At 37.7% G+C, this 19,010-nt stretch overlaps 1 protein-coding gene across 1 annotated transcript; it reads right to left on the bottom strand.

The window, feature by feature from the left end:
• Positions 1–120: 120 nt before the first annotated feature.
• On the bottom strand, positions 121–17,940 carry Dazl (deleted in azoospermia like). Its single transcript, XM_036168060.1, has 12 exons — positions 17,330–17,940; positions 17,104–17,179; positions 12,850–12,996; positions 12,404–12,495; positions 11,730–11,781; positions 11,338–11,401; positions 11,106–11,245; positions 9,721–9,792; positions 8,125–8,175; positions 7,320–7,433; positions 5,894–5,992; positions 121–2,022 (listed from the first exon to the last, which is right to left on the bottom strand). The coding sequence occupies exons 1-12, from the start codon at positions 17,938–17,940 to the stop codon at positions 1,960–1,962; spliced, it is 1,581 nt and encodes a 526-aa protein (XP_036023953.1). The 3' UTR covers positions 121–1,959.
• Between the last annotated feature and the right edge of the window lie 1,070 nt (positions 17,941–19,010).

Below are 19,010 nucleotides of genomic sequence, written 5' to 3'. Positions count from 1 at the left end.
TAGCTGCCAGCTTAGCAAATGCAGCATATTTACAATTCTTAATCACAAGGATTTATACACTGTCACACATTGTCCACCAAAATTTCCCATCATTTCTAGATGACAATAAGTCAACGCTATTTTTGAAAAAAAGCTTTATTCATTTATGCAAAGATAGTATCATCAATAGGTAATAGGAACATACTTTTAAGTTTAAAATTAATCTTCCATTTTGAAAGATTCAGTACTTTCCTTTCTCCCTTCTCTTAAATACTTGACTCCAACGAAACAGCAGATGAAAGTTTATTCCCTTACTTTTCCTTAAAGTTACACAGCAACAATTACAATTGTTCTTTAGAATTTAGGGTATCATTCATGGTAAGCTGGAGATTTAATCAGAGTGATACATGTAAGAATCTCACACAAAAATACAAACACTGAAATAAACAAGGGACAAATAAAAGAACAAAGTTTAGGACACTTTCTACTTTTCTGGAATACTGACCTCTTGGTGACTTAGATTTTGTCCTTCAGATACAGAATAAAATTAAGAGTTGAAGATCATTATGGACACTTGTGACATGACCCATGGTGGTTCCATTATGTTAGGGTTAAGTGGAATCTCTGTGTTTGAGGGAAGAGCTAATACAAGGCAAGCCAAAAAGGCATTTTAAAACTCATATCCACGGCAGGTCAGATGGTGTCTGTCCAATTGAGTCCTTTAAAAAGGTACTGTCGTCCCATGCTACATTCTAAGGCTTAGCCCCTGAACCACTCCTATCGGTTACTTGCTTACTTTACACCATGGAACAAATCCTGGCAGAATGGGAGTACAGATTGCCAACAACTGTGGGCACAAAGGGTCTCTGCTGTCACCATGCATAATGTCCAATGGAGACCATCTAATCTAAAAACAGATAAACTACCGCTTTCTTGGGATACAATTATGAAACAAATTTTGTGGTTTAGAAATGTCAAAATTACTTACTTTGACTGTTTTGGACATATTTTACTTTACAAAAGGAAATACAAAAGACTAACAACTAAAAATCTGTTTACTCTGTGACAACCTATATTTCGAATGTTTTTATAAAAATTTCTTTCAGATACCCTGATTAACTTTTAAGTGACATAAAAAAATTTTCAGCACTCCTTAATATCAGTATTTTGCACAATTTTCAGACAGCCATTCAGTTCAGCATTTTAAGAAAAAAAGAGTATTAACTCACTGAGAATAGCTTATACACCTAGCAAAGTTTAGTTTTTGTCTCGGATTCGTTAAACAAAATTATACCCAGAATTTTAGATATCCTAATTACCACCCCAACCAAATAAATAGGATATGTGCATGCGTGTGGATTCTAGCTACAGGGTAAAATATTTTGTATAAATGTAAGACCCACTGATTGGACTGTTAAGAATCTGTTTTCCTGGGTTTAGATAAGGAAGACTTCAATAAAGCTAACTATATATTGAGTTCCACTGATTAAAAATGCAGTTCTAAAAATTCTGCTCTTGTGGCAAATGTTTAGACAAATAATAAATGTAAAGTACAATACTGTAAATACTGTACTGTTCAGGTACCTGTTGAGAAGTGAAACGCTTGTAGTCTATCAAAATTCTGACCTTTCAAAATAGGTTTATAAAATCTTTTTCTTGAAAATTAGTACTTGTTTTTGAACTCTTAAAATGCCAATTTCAATTAAAAGTCCTTTAAGTCTTAAAAGTTATTCCTTTCAGCTATTTTTCAATTATTTGAAAATTTTTATTCTTTTTACTTGCAATTATTTTTCTTTTAACTATATAGTGAACACAAAACTAGTTTCTATATAAACATCTAATGAACAGATTCAACATAAAACTAGGCAATCTACTAGAACTCTTATACAAAGTCTGAGTGTGAATTGTCAACTCCTCTGTAATAGTGAAAACCATTCCATCTCTTTTAGTAGTCAACAACAGGCTGCCTTGACTACTAAGTTAGCAAAGATGGTCAGACTTAAGCACTGCCCGGCTTCTTCTGAAGTGATGCACTCTTTTATCCTAGAAGAGACAGAAAGTCATTTTAAATCACTGAAAATTCCACACTACCACTACTCATCTATTACAAAATAACCACTGTGTTGGTTTACATTTAAATATAGTAAATGGGGAAAGGGAGAACATTCGGAGGAACTCTGCAACAGTAAATGCACCAACTGTTAAGGCTTTATTAAATAACAAAAAGGAATCCCAGTAAACTCAGAAATGAGAGTTATAATTAGTACTTTTTAGATAATTAAATGATTTGGCAGATAAACCAAAGACAGCCAGTGGAAAATTTATGTGATTCTTGAAACTATTCTTTCAAATTTTTTCACTAGAATTTATTTTGTGTGTATAAGCATGCATGCATATGTGCCATGGCCTATATGAAGAGGTCAAAAGGACAATCTGCTGGTTCAGTTTCTCTCCTACAACATATGTAGGTTTCAGGGATTAAAGACAGGTCATCGGGCTTGGTGGCAAATGTCTTTCTTTACCTGCTGAGCCATCTTGCCAGCCAACAAAACAACAAAATAACCCCAAAGCTTGGGTCTGGAGAAACGTTCTGGTGGTTAAGAGCACTTATTCTTCCAAAGGATGTGGGCTGGATTTCCAGTAACCATGTTTCAGCTCACCAACTGTTAACTCTAGTTCCAGAGAATCAGAATCTTATCTGGCTTCTGTGGGCACCAGGCAAACATAATACGTAGTGCAGACATATACACAGGGGCAAAGCACCAGTTTACAATTAAAAAAGAGAAAACTAAAATCCTCCCCAAACAACAAAACAAACCCCTACCTATTGTTCTTATTAATAATTGCATCTGAAAGAAACCATATTTGAGAATAGTACTCTATTTCAACTTGAAATCCTTTATTTCATTAAGATCTCTAAATCTTGCATACTTAAGGCTTAGCTTCAATCTATGAAGATGTAGCATTCTTTATGAGGCAAAGGTAAGAAAATTTAAAATGTTTTCTCAAGGGGATTGGTCCTAGGAACACTCTTCCCCATAGATACAAAAACCTAAAGTTTGCTCAAATCTCTTATATAAAATGGTGTGGTTGCATTATATACTGGGGATCTTCCTGTATACTTTAAAATTTCTCATTCTTCTACCTAATATGTAAAGTTTTACTGCATTGTGAAGAATAAAAACAAAAAAGTCTGCACATATGTTCAGTATAATTTAAAATATGTGCATAAAATTGGTTGAATTCAAGGGTAGGGCACATGCATACAGAAAACTAATGTTTACAGAAATATTTCCTTTACTCTGTTGCTTACAGAGATGTAGATACAGGGAAGTGAAGCCTTAAAAGAGAAATGGGGTTAATAAAATAGTATTTTCTTTTCCACACAACTAGCTTGATCTTGCCCTTTTCCTGGGGACCAGATTCCATTATGTAAAGTGACTTCTATGTGGCTGGAAAGGTGGCTCCTTTGGTAAAGTACCTATTGTGCAAGCCTGAGAATGTGAGTTCAGGTCCCTAGTACCTCCTTTAAAAGGCTGGTATTAGAGGTGCACTATATAATCACAGTCCTAGAAGAGAAGAACAAGAGACAGGCAAATCCCTACAGCATAGGTCACCCAGCCTAGCCAAATGGACAAGCTCCAGATTCAGTGGAAGATCAGTTTAAAACAGTAAGGTGGTGAGACACCCAAAGTCCACCTCTGACTGCCACAAGCACCTTCACATGTACACACACTGTCATGTAGCCTGGAAATAAAGTAACATCCCATTAAGGTTAGGACCTAGAAAAGTGGTCACAAATGTGTATGTTTTTAGAAGTTAGGTAGTAATGAATTAAAATTATGGGGCTGAAGTTAAAACAAAAACTGGGATTTATGATGGAAATAAACAGTGCATTCAATTTCAAACACAGCATTTAGTTGCTTATAACAATAGGTCTGGTGCTCCATGTGCTTACTCTGTGTAATCAGGACAAACACTTGGGATCCCAAGAACTCTAACATTGACTATGCGCCTCCATATACATACGCTGACTTACCTGTGAACATGTGCACATGCACTTACACACATGGGGGGGCAGGGGTGGTGGTGTAACAAACAACAGGAGACCACTCCACTAATTTCTGATTCCTAACCAGAGGGGAAGAAATCTCTAAGAGTTCAAAGGTAAGTTTTCTTTCTAACACCAGGTCAAAACTCAATTTTGAAGATGTTTTGTTTTCAAACAAGTCATTTAACACCTTTAGACTTTGGGGCAAGCTGACTACTGCAGTTATATACTGCACTGTGTAGAAAAAAAATGGAATAATTTTAAATGACTATTTTTTACTCATTATGTTGTGCACACACACAAAAGTATGTAAAACCTAGTGAAAGTAGCTAATAACTTTCACTGGCTGTCTAAGGCTAGAGGTTAGAAATGGAGATTGAGCACTAATAGGAAGGGGTTCATTTCTGGGATGGCTAAGACATTTTAAAATTTTACTTATGGTTGTGCAATTAAGTAAATATACTAAAAAGCCATTGAATTATATACTTTAAATGAGTTGTAGGATATCTGTACTATACACCTATCATTTATCTATTATCTAAAAAAAAATCTTCCTTGAATGCAATATTCTCTCCACTGGGTTAACCAGTGAATAAACTTCACAGTCAGACTCAAAAGTAAAGGGACCTAAGACTCTGTTCTATTCATCCTCATTTTATATTTGTAAAATGTCTTGGGACTAAAGAACAGCTCAGTAGTAAAGCATGTGCTTACAGCATGTCTAAGTCCTTGAGTTCTAACCACCAAACTAAACCTCCACAGACAAGGCAGGCAAAACTGTAGTCCTAAAATGTAAGTTATCTGTGCAATGTGGACAAAAGATTAGAAACTCAATCTTTACTAAATTCATTCTCACTTGGTTATTTTCAACCTCCTCAGTTTTATCTCTTCATTCTCCACAACGTTCAAATATATTAACCAAGTAGTTCTTTTGTTCTCTTTAGTTCAATAGCTATGAATTACATTCTGCTTTCAGATTTTTCTTTTACTGTATGGTCAAGTTATTTTATATGCCAACTCTCATGAACCTTCTATAATACCTTCCCATTTCTGTGTGTGTATGCTTGTGTGTTCCCTGTGTGTGTGAATACTTGTGTAAGTCTGAGGTTAGCATCTGGAGTCTTTCTGATTGCTCTCTACCTTTTTTTCATAGAACTCAGAGATCACTGATATGGGTTGACCTGGCTACACAGCTTGCTTAGGATCCTGTCTTTGCATCTGAGGACTGCAGATCTTTAGGCAGGCTGCTAAAACCCACCTGGCATTTATGTAATTCTGAGTTCAAATTCACATTTGCTCAGTAAGTGCTTTATTCACTGAGCCATGTGCCCAACAGCTCATGAAATGTTTACCTTGTGAAAACTTTTCTTCCCTAAAGATAAACTATATTATTCTAAGACTTACACAGCATCCAACATACTTCTGGGTAAAACTCAACCACCATAATGGTTACCAGGGTTTATAGTACACTTTATCAGTATAAGAATACATGCAGGGGCTGGAGAAATGGCTCAGTGGTTAAGAGCATTGGCTGTTCTTTCAAAGGTCCTGAGTTCAATTCCCAGCAACCACATGGTGGTTCACAACCTTTGTAATGACATCTGGTGCCCTCTTCTGACATGCAGGAAGAACAATGTATAGTTAATAAGTAAATACATCTTTATATATATATATATATATATATATATATATATATATATGTGTGTGTGTGTGTGTGTGTGTGTGAGTGTGTGTGTGTGTGTGTGTGTGTGTATGTATGTATGTATGTATATGTGTATCTATATAATATATATCCCACAGGCAAAATAATGTTTCAATGTTAACACATACGCATTTTTTTTCTGAATACTATTCTTGTCCTACCTTGAAGTAATCATCTTGAGTAACAAGAGAATTTCTCAGTCTGTTCTCAGGGTTAAATAGACAAGAGACCACTGTCTGTATGCTTCGGTCCACAGACTTCTGAAACACAGAAGTTTAAAGACTACATTTTTTATTCACTGCTAATGGCATTTTTTAAAAAAGTATACTGAGCATATACACTTCTAAAAAATTCATTCATACTGTCAAATTCTTATTATTGTTTATTTTATATATAGTTCTCCTAAATTAATGTTCTAGTGTCTTAGCAAATTTAAAAGGCTGTATTTATTAAAACTATGGTATGGTATTTTGCTTGAAGCATTTATTTTTCCTATTACAGAAAGAATCAAGAGTTTCAATATTTCAAAGTATTTAGAGTAACATGTTAGTTAGTAAGGCAAGCTATTTTAATTTTATATGTGTAATTTTATATGTGTATTTATGTGTATGAAGTTTTTTTTTTTTTTTTGAGGCAGTCTTATGCAACCCTAGGCTTGCCTCACACCAGCTGTGTAACCAAGGCTAGTTTTGAACTCCTTATTCTTCTATTCCAAAGTGCTGGGATTACAGTTGTACATCACTGTGCCCTTGTTTTCAAATTTTAAGACTGCATCAAATCAGGCAATTTGTTATCCTATCCTATTGTTTAGTAGTTTTATTTTCACTAACACATAAATAAGGAATCTGTCCAGTAAAGTCTTTCATTACACACATTCCCAACTTATCAATTGCTTTATTCGTTCAACAATCTAAATTAGAATTTTTGGGTGAGAATATGATTAAATAAATGACTGTCTAGTTCAGTATCAAATAGTCACCATTTTAAAATGTCATATTTATAATGTCACAGAATACTATAAATAAAACATATTACAGCTGGGCAGCGGTGGCCCATGCCTTAATCCCAGCACTCAGGAGGCAGAGCCAGGCGGATCTCTGTTGAGTTTGAGGCCAGCCTGGTCTACAAAGCAAGATTCAGAACAGGCACCAAAACTACATGGAGAAACCCTGTCTCAAAAAATCCAAAACTAGTAATAATAGTAGTAGTAGTAGTAGTAATACATATTACTATAAAAATTTAAACTACAAAAGACATGGCAAATATAATTCATACTAATTGTAGACACCTAGCCACTGAATTCTACCAAGTCATATTACAGAACAGTAACTAAAAAATATGATTTAAAAATTGCAATCAATTAGAAGAGAGGATATGGCAAAGGAATCAGAAAACTCTCAATGTTTAGAGTGTCTGAGATATCATTATCTTGTACATTAACTTCAGAGTTAGGTTTCCTAAGCTCTGCAGGTTATAACTTTAATTTTTAAATTTGGGCAAATAGGTCTGCTCAAAGAATCATTACTAATATAATATAAAACATATAAAAGTAAATATAAAAACCAGTAAACAAAATTAGATGTTTGCCTTTTGTGGGCCACTTCCAGAGGCTGGAGTAGCTTCATGAACTGAGCATTCATTTGGCAAAACTTCAGCTCCTGAATCAACTTCGCTGCAATGGTAGTTAACAGCTGTATAAGCCTATATTTAAAACAATTTAAAAAAAGTGTAATTAACAAGAAATAGGATACATTTCTAAGTCATTCATCAAAAAGCTAAGCTGCTATTTCAGAAACTGTTTTCAACCTAAATGGCTGAAATTGTGTCTTATTTTAAAAATGTCTTCTGTCAACATCAGAGTCAGAAGGAGTTGAAGAAAAGTTACTATGTAGTAATAATGGAGTACCCGAGAATTCTCTTGGTATACTTTTCAAATATCCAATCTTTATCTTTATGAAAGTTAGTTAACTGAAGCTCAGGTGTTTTACAGGTAACATCTTTTATTCCTTTTACAGAGTAATATTAATGGTAAAATGTTTGTTTCTCTCCTATTTTCTTTTCATTGCAAACTCAGAGGCAGATTCTAGGAAGACCAAATGCTAAATATGAAATCTAGTACTTTTACTACTTTCCTTGGATTATACATCATGCCAACAAGTAACCAAAGACTTATTGTATATGAAGCAGCCACTGATTGGGCATACACAAACCATGTGAAAAACAACAAGCAGTTTCTCTCTCATGTGAGTATATAACTGAGATAACAACAAAGTAAAATACATAATATAAAAAGGCAATTAATATATTTATAGATATACACAGTATGGCAAAAGAAATATATTAGGAAAAAACTGTCAGACTAAGCAGAGTATGTTGAGCTAATTCATTTTACCGGAGGTATAACATAACTCCTCTGTTCCCCAGCCGGCCACTGCGGTGGCATCTTAAGAAAAGGAAACAAAGATTATTTAAACACCTACACATTTTTACAAAAGAGGTGATAAGACAATGTTAAGGTATTTGACCATTCGGACTCTTAATTTCTTATTCTAAAACAGAACCAAAGATAGGTATCTTTATGCTTCTAATATCTGTGCATTTTTCAGTTCCGGCAATATACAAACATTACATTTTCTCAATTGGAAGCTGGCATTCAGAGAAATTTAAAAAGACAGTGGCTCTTAGGAATTATTACTACAGCTATGGTCATGGGTCATAAATATGGTCACAACTATTGGGAGGAATTCATGGAAATACTATTTTGTAGCATCTAGCAAAATTATACACTATCAATCAGAATGGTGCTCTAAGAACTGGGTTGTATTTTTATTTTAACCTATCCTATAAAAACTTTTAAGTCAGTCTAGGCTTTTCAGATATTTGACAGAAATGAAAGAATGCTTATTGAAATAAAAACAGAAGATACTGAATCTTTGTAAACAGTCTGAACAAATGTTTTTCCTTGTCAAAATACTTCTCTCTAAATAATAATATTGATGCCTGAATTATACACTAATTCTACTTTCCTTTAATTTTAGATAGTTTAAATAAGCACACTATACAGCAATTTTATATAAAGAAAGAAAGACCACAGTAATATCCCCAAGTTATTTTACATCCCCTTAAATTATCTGATCATTCAAATCCCTCCCCTCAGGGCTCAGAGAACCCTGGGGAAGAGGAGGCAGAAAAAGTCTAAGAGCCAGAGGGGATGGAGGACACCAGGAGAAACAAGGCCCTCTGAATCAACAAGATCAAGGCTCACATGAACACACAAGGACTGAGGTAGCATGCACAGGGGCTGCACCAGGTCCTCTGCCTATATATTATGGCTTCCAGTGTAGTCTAGTTTTTATATTTCTGAGTGTGCAAACAAATGGATCTCTAAATCTTGTGACTTCTCTTGTGCTCTTTTTCCATGTTTCCCCCCGTTCAATTTTGCTATGAAAGTTTAATCATTATTTTGTTGCTATCCCTCTTGTGGTGGATTGAATGAGAATGACCCCATAGGTCCATATACTCGAATGCTTGGGTCCCAAGGAACGGCACTTGAAAGGTTAAAAGCCACAGCCTTGTTCAAACTAGTCTGTAACCTGGGATGGGCTCTGAGGTTTTCAAAAACACAAGCCAGGCAGGCCCAGGAGCTGTCTCTTCCTGTTGGCTATGGATCCAGATGTAGAACTCTCAGCTGCCTCTCCAGGACTATGTCTGCCTGCATGCTGCCATGCTGATAATGGACTAAACTTATGAAACTGGAAGCCAGTCCCAATAAAATGCTTTCTTTTATAAGAATTGTTGTGGTCATGGTGTTTCTTCACAGAAATAGAACACTAAGACACCTCAGAAGCCTGTTTATAGGGAGTTGATCTGTATAGGATGAAAGGGGACAGGGGCTATGAAGAGTACAGAAAGGGGAAACTATAATCAGGATATATTATGTGAGGAAAAAATCCATTTTCAATTAAAGGGAGAAAAAAGAAAAAAATACCTGATAATTATAAACAGGCAGCTGATATCCAGTGATGACCTGAACTGGTGAACTTGGATAAGGAGGGTACGCCTGATAATAAAATTCACAAAAAAATTGGATTAGTAAAATAAATTTGAGAAAATGAGAAAGAGTATCATTAACAATACAACAAAAACTGTAGTTTTTCTCTTTTCCTCTATATAGCAATTTAGGAGTCTAAATGACTGGCTTTATGAAGAAAATATTCCTTGTCAAATGATAACCTATTACACAGGAAAGAGGAAAAAACAATATAAATGACTGCTTTTCTAAGCCAATATTCATCTTAGGAGGTCACTGTACACAGACTATACATATAGTTCTAAAAGGGGAGTTAAATAAATATCTTCTGTTTCTCAATGAAAATATCTTCACGGAATATGTACTTGTAGCAACGTTAACAGAACAAATAATCATTAATTTTTCTACAGCTTTATGATTTTTCTATGTTTAATTTCTAAAAGTTAAGAGAATTGCTACCTGAAACTGGAGAGGGATAAATCAATGTTTTCTATACTTCTGTATTTATTGACTGAAAGCAAGTAGTACGTACATGAATGCCTTGTATCAGTAATGAATCACAGTAAATATTAGGAATAAATATGGATTTTCTTCTAAGTCATATTTGGAGCAAGAAAATAAGGAAAGACAGTCTATATTCCACACACAGAGAAAAAAAATACATAGGATTTTATTACTCTTTTTCTTTTCTGGCCAAAAAGGTCTCTCAAATTGAAAAAGTAAAATGTACCAAGAGTGCTATTTAGCATCAATAGGCATAGTAAGCATGAAATTTTAATATTAACCCAGCTCAAATTAAATTCAAGAACCTTATGATTTATAGATAAAACCTATAAATTCCCAAACTAAAATGAACCCAGGTGTCAACAAACTACACAAGGAGGCATTTGGAAATCACTGCAGGTCAACCACAGAAGAGCTGATCATCTTTGGGAACAGTCAACTAAGAGGACATACAAAGATGTTTCTGAACAGTCAAAGAACTTCTTCAATTTGAAAGACATTTTTGCCAGAAAAAGAAAAGGTTATAATAACATTCTTCTATATACTATTTGTACATGTCTGAAAAATAGACCTGTGGGAAAAAAGGAATATATTTAATGTGGCTACTGAGGCTCTAGGATAAAGGCTTACAAACTACACAGAGGCAGGTTTCAGCTTAGCATAAGGAAAAAAAGCACTAAGAATGAGAGAGTATAAACAAAAGGAACAAATTCCTCATATTTGAAGTATTCCAATAAGGACTGAACTGTATTACACTTACCATCCAAACCATGCATATGATTGCAGAGCTTAGGAAGACTATTAACAAACCTAAGAACAAGAATGCAAGCCGTTTTTACCTGAACATACTGAGTTATAGGATTCATCATGGTTGGAGGCTGCATGTATGTCTCAGCATTTGGACTACTCCAAACACTCTGAAACTGTGGTGGAGGAGGAGGATTAAAAATCAAAGGACGTGGCTGCACATGATAAGTACCTTTAAAAAAATAATAATAAAAAGAGCAAAACTTATGTCAAGTCCTCTGAAAAACCTGAGCAGTTTCAAGAACAATTTCTGTTTTTACTCACATAAATTTTGTTTCCTGATTGCAGGGCCCAGTTTCAGCTTTTTACCATGGAAATTTATCTGTGACTAAAAACAGTAACAAACAATAATGTGATACTCCATTTCCCAGACTTGGCCAAATACTCCTGTGCTCAGCCTTACAACTCTAATCAAAGCATCCCAAAGCATCAAGTTAAATTTAGTAAAGCCATTCATCCCATTTTCTAACTCTGTCTCTAGTTGATAAAACTAGAAGCCCCCAAGCAAGCAGGGTCTGCCAAGTTACATAAGATTACATTTTTATTTTAAACAGAAAGGAAGCCTATTTTTCTCTGTATTTTATATAAGACTGAACATCCAGCACTTTTCAACTCTAAAGCATTGCTGAAGAATTTTCTGTAAGACTATTACTTACTTCTACTATCTTCTGCACATCCACGTCATTATAAAATGAAACAAATCCATAGCTAGAAAGGCAGATAAATGAAATACAAAATCATAACTACACAGTACCAAGGTTATACCTTCTAACAGTCTATAAAATAGCAGAAATGGTAATAATGGAATATGAATATGCTGTAATAGATATGCTAAGACATAGGTAACAGTTCTCTATAAATACCACTGTTTCCTTAGTCTATTATGTCAGAATGTACTAATATTAACATTCATTAACAAAGATTATCTAAGGCAAGACAGCTAAAATTTAAGATACTGTGAAATGTGCCAAGAAAATAATTATTTGATAATCCATTTGTGTGAAATGAAAGATAGAAAATATTAAATTACAAATACAAGGAAAATGACTAAGTAAAAGAACTTATTAAAAAACCTTTTATCCAGGGTTGGGGATTTAGCTCAGTGGTAGTGCTTGCCTAGCAAGTGCAAGGCCCTGGGTTTGGTCCTCAACTTCGAATAAACAAACAAACAACAACAACAACAAAAAACCCTTTTATCCATAAAATAAATTATCAAAAGCAAGAAATTCATTAATGTTAAAATGCCCACTTTGAGTCTTGTCTGATATCGGGTATCTCTCCAGCATGCTTAGTTCTATAAACAGTAGCTATAGCAAGTATGTTTACATACCCCTTTGACACACCAGTTCGATCAGTGATTATCTTCACTTCTTTTACTGAGCCATATCTGGCAAAGAAACTCCTGATTTCAGTTTCATCCATCTATGAAAAGAAATTAACTTCAAGAGTAAAAATTAAACATTCAAGACTTCTAATTGAATTGTGAAGAGTTTTAATTATGTGCAAGTCAATCTCTGGTATCACAAAATTATTCTTTGTTGAGTCTATTTTTAGATTCTGTGGGTTAAAACCAAACCTGTATAAAATTTAAAACAACGAAAAACCCCTTTAGCTCTACACATCAAATCCATCACATTTTAGATAATTAAATTTATTGAACTCTCAACTATGTTGCCAGGACTCCTCTTGGCTCAAGCACTCCTCCCACCTCTTCCCATTCAAACACTACCTGGCTTCACACTGTATTTAAAGTAAAACAAAATATGAATACAATACCCTAACATCAATTCCACCAACAAAAACGGTGTTTGGCATGATTTTGCCTTCTGGCAAAACATATCCTTGACTGGTGGCTGCTGCTGAAGACTGGATGCTGGCCTCCCTGGAGACAGTTGAATTTGGAGTCTCAGAAGTTGTGGCAGACTGTAATTTAGAAAAATAGACAACTAAATACACACACACAGGACAAACTATGTGAAACATACCTTTTGTAGTTAACATAAACTAGTGTTCCTCTAAATTACCTACCAATACAGCCTAGCTTCAGGACTTAAAGCAATCAACAGAGAACTGGTGTGAAAATTAAACAGAAGGATGTAGTACTTTCTGAAATACGATGCTTCTCACTGTCATCTTTTTCTTAAATGGTCCCCACAGGTTCACAGGTTTCAATGCTTCGTCACCAACTGGAGGGTGTGGCATTGTTGGAGGAAGTGGCACTAGAGATGGGCTTTGAGATTTCAAAAGCTCAAGCCAGGCCCAGAGGCACGCAGGCGCTCGCTCGCGCGCTCTCTCTCTCTCCCTCCCTCTCTCTCTCTCTCTCTCTCTCTCTCTCTCTCCCCCCCTCCCTTGTGCCTGTGGATCCAGATGTACTTCTCCAGCACATCTGCCTATATGCTCCCATGCTTCCTGCCATGATGTGGACTGAACCTCTGAAACTGTTAAGCAAGGCCCAGTTAAATGCTTTCTTTTAGGAGAGTTGCCATGGTAATGAGGTCTCTTCACAGCAATACTAAACCAACTAAGACAACAGGCTTCATTCTATTTTTTTACTTTATGTGTGTGTTTTGCCTGCTTGCACATACGTGCATTATGTGCATGTCTAATGCCTGCAGAAGCCAAAGAGGGAGCTAAATTTCCTGGAACTGAAGTTACATTTTTGAGCTGTCATGTGGGTCCTTCTCCAAGAATAATAAAAGTGCTGTTAACCACTGAGCCATCTTTCCACCCTGTTATCTTTCATACTACATTGTGAAACAATACCAACTTTATTTCATACAATGTATGAAAATATTGTATTTGATGAACTGCGTGAAAAGTTCAGATCTGTCAAGACTTAAAACTAATAAAATCATTATGGATATACTAATAAATTTTCATTTTACTGGGTATGTTAAATCAAAAGCATATAGAAAACTTAAACAAAACAGCTGTTTAAAATCCCAAACAAAAAGTAACTAACTCTTAGATAAATTGTTTTCCTTTGCCTTCCTATTATCAAATTAACATAAATTTTATAACTTCAACACTCTCATATTATGTCTGACTTATTTAGGAATAAATAAGTAAATTATGAAAATATTATTGTCACATCATAATTTCCTCTTCCCTAATACTATGTTTAATGCACGTTTTGAAATAGCACTTGTTTCTTGAATAACACCAGATCAGTCCCATTAACAACTTTAATTTTCGTGTCGGTTGGTTAATAGAAACAATACCACCCTTTATTTTCAAATAAAAACACATATATATACAACTCATTTTTTTTTCCTGGATTTTGATCCAAACTGTTTTCAGTCTTCACACAATAAACTCTAATTGGCTGACATGAATTTTCCTAAAGCAGAACTTATTGGGAATGGTAGAGGCAATACAGCAAAACACAACAAACACTGACTTAGTCAAGATGCCTAGATTTATGTACCTTACACTAAGTTATAAGTTGCATACCTATGCAAGTTTATCCCTGGGCAAATGACTTTGAGAATGACTAACATTGTTTAACTCAATTTGTAAAGTATAAAGTAATATGCTAATGAGTTAGTGTCCTGTATTTGAATTTATTTTCAATGGATTATTAGAAAAGGTTTTTTTTTTTATTTTTACTCTCACAGCTGACTTTACAAGTACTTTATTAACAACTAGTTGGAACTTTAGTAAACTACTATATGATAGATCCATTCAAAATTCATTTATGAAACTGATTAATAGAAGGTAAATACTAAAGATTTTAAGGGAATGCTAGTATACATTCTTTGCATATAACATTAAATAACATAAGTGAAAATATTATATAATAAAAAGCTAAATGTGCCAATTTGTTTTTAAAAGGTTAATTTTATAAAAAAATTTAGAAATGAAATAAAAATTGTCAAATCACCTTTCTTTCTATCCACTTAAGCTATTATTTTCTATTTTTTGTTCCTACTTAACAACCTTATTCCTTTGTACAGTAAATTCCCTTCAACAGTGATATGGCAGGAAGTAAAAAGATTAAAGTTATTTCCTTCTTTTAATGTCTTACAATTTTTTTTTTAAATGGGACTACTACATATGCTATGTAGCTTCAACTATTTAGAACTTGACTAGATACGCTTTGCTAGCAGACAATCTGTCCATCTCAATTTTTTCATTCAGAAATAAATTCAAAATATAAAACAGTGGTTCTGTAATTTTTATAGAACTTCCTTTCTCAATTTTCCCTTCTTTTATGAATGAATACAGTATATGTTTATTTGATAAATAATTTTTATTACTGGTGTTTGTACTACAATGTAGGGATGCTTTTTAATTTAAAGGAGTATGTAACATTTCACCTGTGTCAGAGTCTAAGAAGTCATAAATGAACTGATTCTCAGTGCTACAAGGGCACTTAGTATCTAGAGACATTTCTGGGTATCTCCAGTGAGGTAAACTGACATATGGTAGGTAGGCTGCCAGGGATAATACTACTTCAATTATCCCTTGATGCCAACAACAGCCTCCCAAACAAAGGATTGCTGGGATCAAAACCTGTATAAGGATGTGCTGAAAAATCCTGTTATGTATGGTATCACTAGAATTGAAGAGGAAAATAATTGTTGGGGAAAAACTTGATTTTTCATTGTCCACTAAAGTAACTGTTTTCAGGATCTTGATTTCCTTGCTTGAAAAGGAATTTTAAAAAAGATCTCAAATGTCTTCTATTATTGTTTTCTTTATACAAAAGTAAAATGGATGTTTGAGAACAATTAATAAGGAAAAAATAAAGCATCAAATATTATAGGATACTTGATTTGGGCTTAGGCTTTCTATTTAATTAGGATAAGTATAAAATCTGTCTCATTTTTTTTTTTTTTTTTGAGCTGAGGATTGAACCCAGGGCCTTGCAAGAGAACGCTCTACCACTGAGCTAAATCCCCAACCCCGTCTCATCTTAATAGTGTAATAATACATTAAATTAAAGGCACACCAAATCCTTGTCCTTATCCAGTAGGTGGCACTCAAAGCTAACAAAGCAAAGTACTCCATTTTAACAAGCCCTGAATCACAAGCAGAGTGCTTACTGTATGCTTCATAGTGTTATTTCTAACACCCATCACCAATAGATGATCTCAAATACCCATAACCGACAGATGCTGACTACTTTTTAAACATAACCACTCTACAACCAAATAATCATTAAGTCAAAATTTAATGTTCAAGATAGTGTAATTTTTAAGCTTCATTTATTTATTTAGAGACAAGGTCTTATATGTAACTCTGGCTGACCTGAAACTTGCTATGTAGACTAGGCTGCCCTCACTCATGGAGTTCCACCTGCCTCTGCCTCCTCAGTATGATTATTTTTACTGACAGTGTCTCATGTTGCCAAGGTTGGCCTGGAAGGTTAGCCTGAAACTTCTGAGGGGCTCAAGTGATCCTCTTGCTTCAGCACCTCACCCCCACTGCCTCCAGTACTTGAAATTATCCACAAAATATACTGGGCATGGTAGAAAAGTATCATCTTATCCATCAATAGAATACAGTAACATACTGAAAATAAGCTATTAAATGTAGGGCAATTTATCAATTCTACCTCTAAATGAATTGTGGATTTTGAATTGAGAAATATTAGGATACTAACAATGAACTTAGAGGCTATCATCCACAAACTCTCCACAGTACATTATATTTGAATATCCACATATAAAAAATAGCTAGGTGCTGAAAATACTATTAAAAATTCTAGGATAATGTCTCTGAAATTTAATTATATCACCATGCTAAGCAAATTGCCACGGATATTACAAATATTGGCCAAGATAAAGTCTGCAGTCATCAAATTTCTAACTAACGGATGAGAAAACTGTCCAAAAGTATTACTTTTAATGTGATTTTAATTACTGAGATGAACTACTACTAACTTCACAATTACAAATGTTTACATGAAATTGTCCAACGTAATTTTAACATTCGTCGTAATATAGATTTTCTTTACTTCTAAAATGGAAAAAAAAAAAAAAACCGTATAAATGAATATGCCACGTGTGGTAACAGGCTACCAACATGTTCTCCGCGGCAGGGTCCCGCCCTGTAGCCCGCCCAAGCCAGCCTGGAACTCGCAATCTCCTCAGCCAGCCTCCTGCCGCCGGGATTACAAGGGAACCACGTCCCTTCCGGAGGCCTGCCGCCTGCTCCCCTGCCGCCTGCTCCCCTCTCTCCCGCGCAGGCACGCACGCACGCACGCACGCACGCACGCCGGCCACCACGCACGCTTACGCAGGGCCGCTACCTGCTTCGAGGCGCCACTCCTGACAGGGCCTCACCAATGGCGGCGGCCTGCCGGGCCTCGGAGCGCCCCCTGGCGGAGGAGCCCGCGCCAGCCCCCATCAGGAAGCCGAGGCGTGGTGGGAAGGCCGGGGCGCGGCGGAGGGGGGAGACGGCGGAGCGCGCCGGAGGGGGGAGACGGCCGGGGCGCGGCGGAGGGCCGCGGAGGGGAGACGGCGGGGCGCGCCGGAGGGGGCCGGGCCGCGGCGGGCCTCGCCCAACTCCAGGCCGGCTCCCGCAGGCCCGGCGGCCCAAAGGCGGGAAAGCGACGGCACGGCACGCGACAGCCAGGTCGTGCACGAGGCCCACCCCGGAGCAGCCGGGGTCCCCAGGGGCGGCCGCAGCCACCCGCTTCCGGCCATGCCCGGTCTCTCGGTGCTTGTAGGCCGCACACTCAGCAGGGCCGTGCCCGGGAGTTGGGGGCCGCCAGGGGGGCCTGGAACCGCGAATCTGAAGGAACCCCACTTTTGCCCGCCGCCCCTTCCTCGTGTTACCCAGAAAAAGCCAACTCTCCACCTCCGTCGGAGGAGCATGGCCTCCAGCCGCTCTCGCCCCGGCCTGCCCTCGACTCACCATGATGGCGGCCGGAGTTGGGGTGAAAACCCCCGAGGAGGAGCAGGAGCTGCGCCACGGGCAGCGACCGGGGCGGCTGTGGAGGACGCTGCGGGGGCCGCCTGGCCTCCAACGGGCGAGGAGCCGGGCGGCGGTGGCAGGAGAGCCGAAGGCCGCCGAGACGCCGGGAGCCCCGAAGCGAGCCAAGCCTGGGCCGCCGAATCACTGAGGCGTGGCGGGCGGGGGCCCGGGGGTGGCTGTGCGTGGCCGGCCGCGTGGCGGGGCTCAGCCAATGGGCGGCGGCGCTCGGCGTGCAGGGGGGGACCCACGTCGCCCACGCGGGTGCGTGCATGCGCCGTGCGCTCGGGGCATGCGCGAGGGACGGCGCCGGCGCCGCGTTAGGCGGCGTCCTCACTGACAGCGGCCGTACCTCTCACGTCCCCCCAAGCGGCTTGGAGGCCCCCAAATACGCTCTCTGCGGGAGGGTGGGCAAAGTTTCGTTCGAAAAACATTTATTTCGGAGACGGCCACAAAATGGCGCCCTGAGCGCCTAGTGCGCAGGGTTGTCCGCATCCGAAAAGCTTGGCGTCGCCTGGCCGGGCCCTTGACGCCTCCCGCCACGTGCGGAGGCGGCGTCCGGTGGAGGGGCGCCTCACAGGCGGTCCTGGCCCTTTCCTGCCGTTTATTTCCCCCTTCCAGATACATCGCGCTCCTGAATCATCAGGGACAGCAGACAGCAGTGAACACATGGGAGCTGACGTTGTAACGGCGCGTTTCTCTTGTAGGCCTTGCAGAAACGAGCGAGGCCCGCCCAGAGAGTTCCAGAACATTCTAGCTAGGGAAGCCAAGCCAAGCTGTAGGATGGTTGATGGAGACAGTCGCGCATTGCAGAACCGCCTCAGCACCTTATAGTGTCGTGGGTTACTATCTTTTAACTCCTCAAACTTGCTGCCTTTTGTGCAGATAAAAAGTATTTAAACATACTTTTTTTTTTTAGCCCCAAATGATAGACTTGAAATTTTCATTAGCCAGACAATGGTGTATAAAAAATAACTAGCTAGCTAGCCTTATTTATAATACGGTTTTATTGAGGC

The sequence above is a fragment of the Onychomys torridus genome, chromosome 18, assembly GCF_903995425.1.
Source record: "Onychomys torridus chromosome 18, mOncTor1.1, whole genome shotgun sequence".
In the NCBI taxonomy this organism is placed as follows: Eukaryota; Metazoa; Chordata; class Mammalia; order Rodentia; family Cricetidae; genus Onychomys; species Onychomys torridus.
Note: the sequence above shows the minus strand (reverse complement) of the source record. Positions and strands in the feature narration are given on the sequence as shown.

Bases quoted from the DNA above. Each gene is read 5' to 3' on its own strand.
- Dazl (XM_036168060.1), bottom strand. From the start codon at position 17,940: ATGGTGAGTCGAGGGCAGGCCGGGGCGAGAGCGGCTGGAGGCCATGCT. The intron at 11,246-11,337 runs GTGAGTAAAAAC...ATTTTTTTAAAG, and splicing joins AATCAGGAAACAAAATTTAT to GTACTTATCATGTGCAGCCA. The intron at 2,023-5,893 runs GTAGGACAAGAA...TGTCTCTTCTAG, and splicing joins CTCAAGATGATTACTTCAAG to GATAAAAGAGTGCATCACTT.